This window comes from Vitis vinifera, chromosome 19, assembly GCF_030704535.1.
Source record: "Vitis vinifera cultivar Pinot Noir 40024 chromosome 19, ASM3070453v1".
Classification (NCBI taxonomy): Eukaryota; Viridiplantae; Streptophyta; class Magnoliopsida; order Vitales; family Vitaceae; genus Vitis; species Vitis vinifera.
The window spans coordinates 6,168,455-6,174,454 of NC_081823.1; the positions used below are offsets into that span (position 1 = coordinate 6,168,455).

Genomic DNA, 6,000 nt, shown 5'->3' on the forward strand with positions numbered 1-6,000 from the left:
CTCACATTTAGAGTCATCATAATCATTATAAAAATTTGAATTTTTAAAAACAGAATCACTTTTTTTTTATTATATATTTCATCATTAAAAATATTTTTAAATGATTTTTTTTGTTTGGATCGGGCTTAACATAATCTAAACCCAATTGCATGATATTTTCTTTTTCACAATGCAATCCATCTTATTATATCTGTCCTTCCTTAATCATCCACTAATCAAATCTAACTTAAATTTTTTAGAAATTTAACAAAGTTGGTAGAAGGAAGAGATTGAGGAATATTGATGTGGCATTTGGGTTGGAGTTAAAACTTATTATTTATTTATTATTTTCATAATTATTATTTAATTAAGTTAAAAACTTAGTACAAAAAATGTCACTTGTTAGTACCATATCACAGTAGATTTCTAAATTAAACCTCTTCCTCAATTCCATTACAATAATCAATTTCCAAGGACATGGATATGAGAATTTGAACGTAAATAATGTAAAGTGTGATGGTTAGAAATATGAATTATGTGATAGCTTTGCTATTATAGATGACTTTAAATTTGAATGCTCCCATGTTATCCAAAATAATGTTAGTCATCAAACATTTTTATGTACATGATAAAAATATTTGACTTTCTTGAATACCCTAAAATGTAAAAACCTTCTAATTTTGATGTACATATGAAAATTTTAAATGTAAAATCATTTATATCAGTTAAAAAAACAACATTTTTCTTATCCCTTCAATAACATGATCGAAATTCAATCTCGTTAAATTTGTTGCCTGAATATATGAAAAATATGAGATGTTTATTTAAAACTATCTACGCTGATGCAAATTTTGATCATTTACGAATTTCGATCATTGGCTTGTTGGCATGTGACAAAATTATATTTTTAAGTAAATCATTCACCTAAGAGTCTTATGTGAATTTTAACAATTTAACTTGGCATTTGAAAAAATTATATTGATTTTTTCAAAGAAGCATTAAGAGACATTTATTGAACAATATTTTGCTTACAAAGAAGCATTAAGATTATGAATTTTTTTTTTTAGATTTACTCAAGAATTATTTATCTGCATGGCTCTTCTTAATTCTAAGAAGGGGGGCATCATAATACAGTCTGATTGTGGCCTTTTAAGCATCTTAGTATCATGAAGCATAAATTTAGGGGGAAAAATAATTCAAAACTGAAGTCATAACAATAAGTGAGAATGTTTAATTCTACAAACAAATCTCTAGATCAAGCCTTTTGAGTAGAAAAGTTGAGGATCAAGTCTTTGATTTCATCATTGGCAGCTCTTTCAAGTGCAGTCCGCCCATCTGCATCCTTGACAGTGTAACTAGCTCCAGCCCTCAAAAGCTCTTCAATTTTGGGCTGGTCACCTTCTGAGGCAGCCATCATCAATAAGATGTCTACTGGATGGATGTTTTGGCTTAGAAGAGCCTCCATCTTATCATACGTACCCTCAACAGCAAGCATCCCCATGTAGTTGAAGTACTGCAAATTAAAACAATACTTTTTTTCATGAACACAATTTGAATTTTAAACATGACTGCAATGGAATTCTTCATACAAAGAGTGTGAATGTATGATCACAAGTGGGTTAAGAATCAAAATTGAATATGAAAAAGGCATATTCTCATCTATATTGCTGAAGGTCTTGTATCGAATCCTGTAAGCGATTCACTGGACTGCTATACATAGGAGCAAAAATTCGCATAACCATCCATCTTCCATGATAGGCAAGAAGGATGACTGCCAATACCTTTCTAGTGCTTAGATTACTAACTAAATGGCTTCGTTCTAACCTGCTCGGTATAAGCTTACAATAAAGTTAAAAAGAACTTAAGTTCTATAATTTGAGGCATGTGAACTATCAATAATAGTACACCCGCTCCTGGAGCCCTAGTCGGTCCTCTTAAAATAATGCGCATGATGAACATTTTAGCAAGGAAGACAACCGTGCTATTTGACTTTTTTTATCATATTTATTTCACTTCCATTGCTCAAAATTCATAGCTTTCCCCTCCTATCAAACAAGTAGGTAAGCAAATATCAAGGATATAAGTAAAGCCCCTTAAGCTTTGAAGCTTCTATGGATATGTTGGCTACATCCGATAGTTGCAGATGCAACCTAGATCCAAGTTGAAAAAAGAAATGATATCGTAAAGATGAGTGATGAGAATTGTTGACAATGATATCAAAGAGTTCTAAGAGAGTCTCTCTGGACAATCAAATCAAGAGGGCTTTTAAGCACTTGTAGCAATGTGCCTGCATATTCCACATGTAAGCCAATCCCAAATGCCACCAACTCTGTTTAAAAGATGCGATATAGCCCATTTGGCTGTGATTCTGGCCTTTCTAGCAATTGAAAACTTTTACCAAAAAACTGCTTTCAAGTGCTTTTATCCTATCATCAGGCCTACTTTTGAGTGATAATTGAAATCTAATTTGATAACAAAAATGAAAAATAATTGGCATCATTCCAACTGTTCCAATTGTTCAACTAGTACTAGTTACTTTCCATGTAATGTTATTTCTTCTTCTTTTTTTTATTTTTTTTTATTTTTATAATTGAGGGACCTTCCATGAACAAACCCTTAGACTCTCCATGGCTATCCAAACCTCAAGGTACTAACTGTCCCACAACGACTAGTAGTAGGTAAATTCAGGGTATCATTAGTGGTAAGATTCGAACATAGGACAATATGTCACTTCTCCAACGTAATAATGACATTAAAATGGAAGGATTTAACCAAAAAAACAGAACTCCAAAAAAAAAAAATTGAAAAATAATACACATTATCCATTCCCTTGTGACAAAAGATTTTGGAAAATTGCAGCCTCTCTTTGGAGGAAATGGAAAATCAAACGTAGAAGGAAATGGAAAAGAAAACAAGACAAGGTTGAGCTGAAGAAAATTTTCCAGTTTTCCTCCATATTTCTCAACTTTCTTTACTCTGCTAAACAAAACATGAGGAGTTTGAAAATGTATAGACCCCCCCTAGTTTTCACCCAATTTTCTTTTTCTTGCAATTGTCCACCACAATAAACAACAAAAATTGCCAATCCTTTTCCCTCTTCCTCATTATTTCTTTTAGATTCAACCAAAGTCTGAAGATCATAGCAGCCACATAAATAACAATTCAAGTCAACCCATTAATCCAACAATCCCAAACTCAAGAATTTGGACGACAAAACCTAAAAATCCCCATAGCACCAAATTCAGCCAAAGCACATTACATCACCAAGTTAAAATTCTTATTTTCCTGAATTTTTTTATTTTTTATTTCTTAATTTGAGCAGTTCCTAATTCATCAACATTCACATCATCATTCCAAAGCTACAAACAATAAACACACAGATGGAGAGACAGAGAAAGAAGAACCTGTTCAACATCATCTCTGTCAAAATCATCCCTTGTTTGGCTACCATAGATCCCAGCTCCTTCAGCATCAACACCCCTGTTACCAAACCTGAACCAGCATGTGGCTCTGGAGCCATTGCTGGGTCCAAGTCTGGTGGGTGTGGACCATGACAGTTTTCTTGGGATACCCAGTAACTGAGAAGTAAAAATGGGTGGATTTGAAGGAGAAATTTGGGGTTTTGATGTGAAGAGTAAATGGGTAGTGCATGGGATTGAAGCCATGACTGAGTTTCTGAGTGGCAAACTCACCAAACTGCTTTATCCTTAGAATGCTATCCACCCATCGTGAAGTAGAATCCAAGGGAAGTGATGGGGTATGGCTTCTGTTCCAGTGCTGTGGGCTTGGATTGATCTCCACCCTCCATTTAGGGTTGGGTCACTGTGATCAAATTTGGGACTCTGATTGGTTGACTCCTAGGAAGGAAATTTTGGTTGTACACTACAGAATAGAGACAGCTTCTTCAATTTATTCTTTTAATGCTCATCACTAATTATGTTTGGGTACGGAAAATTTGAAGAAAAATACATGGGAAAGAAAATAAATAAATAAAAATAAAAGAAAAAAATTAAAATTAAAACTTAATAAATTATTTTTATTTATTATTTTAAAATTATTTTATTTATTTTAACTCAATATAATGATTAAATAATTTAAAATACATAAGTTTCTAATTAATTTTAATTATATTTAATTTTTTCTAATATTATTGATAAGACAACCAAATATGAAAAAATTATTTTTCTTAATATTTTTTTTCTTTATCATTTTCTAAAAATCAAATATAACCTAAAATTTAATGATATTTTAGTGAAAATTAGAATAATGCACAATTGAAAAGTGTAGTTTTTAGCTAAACGATGCTTTAATGAAACTACTTAAGAAAGTGTTTTGGTATCTTGAAAATATGGATAAAATTTTAAAAATTTTAGTATCATACATAAATATGCAATAATACCTTGATAGAGAATAAGTCAAGAAAATTGATATTCAGGACAAAATTTTGTTCATGCAAATAATTAAGAGCTCTTTATTATAATTATTTTCTAAAAACATTTCTGATCAAATGGGGGATACGTTTACTTGGTGCTGATGGTTTCATAACTCCAACAACCCACCTAGCTGTTCAGTTTGTTGTATGGCTTCACCAATTGTTAGGTTACTCTGCCTTAATTCATCCACATTTTTGCAGCCATCTTCATAAATGAAAACCAAAAAGAAGGGTGAAATCATCAGAAAACTCCTCCCACACTTGAAAGGCAGTCAAGTTGCTCCACCAAACCAAAGCCAACACCAACCCCTATCCTATCTTCCCTTGGCATTGAAGATATGGAAGTGAAAAGACACTCCCCCTTCTTTTGACTCTCACATCAACCTTTCATGCTCTTTGGTCAGTTTGATCAGCAGCCGGACAATGATCATAAATCATCATCAGATCCCATTTGTGAGACTGATCATGAGTCACAGAGAGATGAGATTCCTTTGAGTAGTTGAAGGAAAAGGAGTTGGGTAGCTAAATGTTTTAACTACAAACACATGAATAAAGTGACCAGATTACAATGCAATCAAACCTACTAGGCAAAATACATTGCTGCTTTCTGTAGATAAAGGACATAAGCTAAAGAATTCATGTGAAGAAAATTCAAAGCAATAGGTCATTCCGCAAATGCCCCCAAATTAAAGCGATTTCCCCACCAAGATAAGGCTCCAAACCACCTCTCTTCATTACCAAGCTGCCTCTCTCAACTCCAACCAAAACCATTTTGTATAAATTCAGCAGCATTGCCAAAGAAAATCCTGAAGATATGGCAGCCCAAAAGCCGGTGGAGATTGGCACCAGAGGCACTGTTGGATCCCTCATAATGCAAGAAATCGAATACTTCAGTCGGCTTGAGATAGGCCGCAAAGATTGCTCTCAGAAGCCTCAGTGTAAGATTGCAGATGCCATTTCCTCTGGTAGTCATTCCATACCAAAGTTTGGCATTATGATCAAGGCCCAGAAAAAGAAGAAGAGAGGCAGCAGGCTCCTACCAAGCATGTGTTCGATAGTGGAAGTTGCAGACAGCAATCAGCCAAATGGGATTTCTGGGTTCACTTACAGGAATCTGAAGGCTGATGTAAAGAAGCTGCAGCTTTAGATCATGCTCTCAGAGAGCTTAGAGAAGCCAAGCTTCTTGAGTCGATTAGTTATAGGACTAGACCATGCTCTATCTGTGTTACCACATTTTATGTCAACAATCTCCACAGATCCTTTCTTCTCCGCCTTCTGTCTACAAGGAGTTCTATCCAAAGCAATATTATCAGCGCCAAGCATTGGTATTTTATGGCTTTTTCTAGTGTAGTTTTTTGTTTTCCGAGCAGTTTCAGGACTTCTATGATTGACGCTTTTGCTGCTGCTGGCTTCATCAGATGATGTTCTTGGTTGTAGTTTTTTGGGAGCAGAAGTACTACAAGGAACTGAAACAGCAACTGGAGCTTTGTTTCTGGGCGATATCGTTGGAACTTGAGACACAGACTTAACAGATTCCAATTCCCTTGTCATCAGAGAACCAATAGTCCCAGTGGTACCTATCCTGATGG

The 6,000-nt window shown here is 34.2% G+C and overlaps 2 protein-coding genes across 2 annotated transcripts; one reads left to right on the top strand and one right to left on the bottom strand.

The window, feature by feature from the left end:
• Window positions 1–1,157: 1,157 nt before the first annotated feature.
• LOC100260680 (protein LHCP TRANSLOCATION DEFECT) lies at window positions 1,158–3,780 on the bottom strand. Its single transcript, XM_002281405.5, has 2 exons — window positions 3,384–3,780; window positions 1,158–1,492 (listed from the first exon to the last, which is right to left on the bottom strand). The coding sequence occupies exons 1-2, from the start codon at window positions 3,642–3,644 to the stop codon at window positions 1,235–1,237; spliced, it is 519 nt and encodes a 172-aa protein (XP_002281441.1). The 5' UTR covers window positions 3,645–3,780; the 3' UTR covers window positions 1,158–1,234.
• Window positions 3,781–4,924: 1,144 nt separating this feature from the next.
• On the top strand, window positions 4,925–5,680 carry LOC109121765 (uncharacterized). Its single transcript, XM_019217022.2, has one exon. The coding sequence runs from the start codon at window positions 5,226–5,228 to the stop codon at window positions 5,556–5,558; it is 333 nt and encodes a 110-aa protein (XP_019072567.1). The 5' UTR covers window positions 4,925–5,225; the 3' UTR covers window positions 5,559–5,680.
• Window positions 5,681–6,000: the final 320 nt, after the last annotated feature.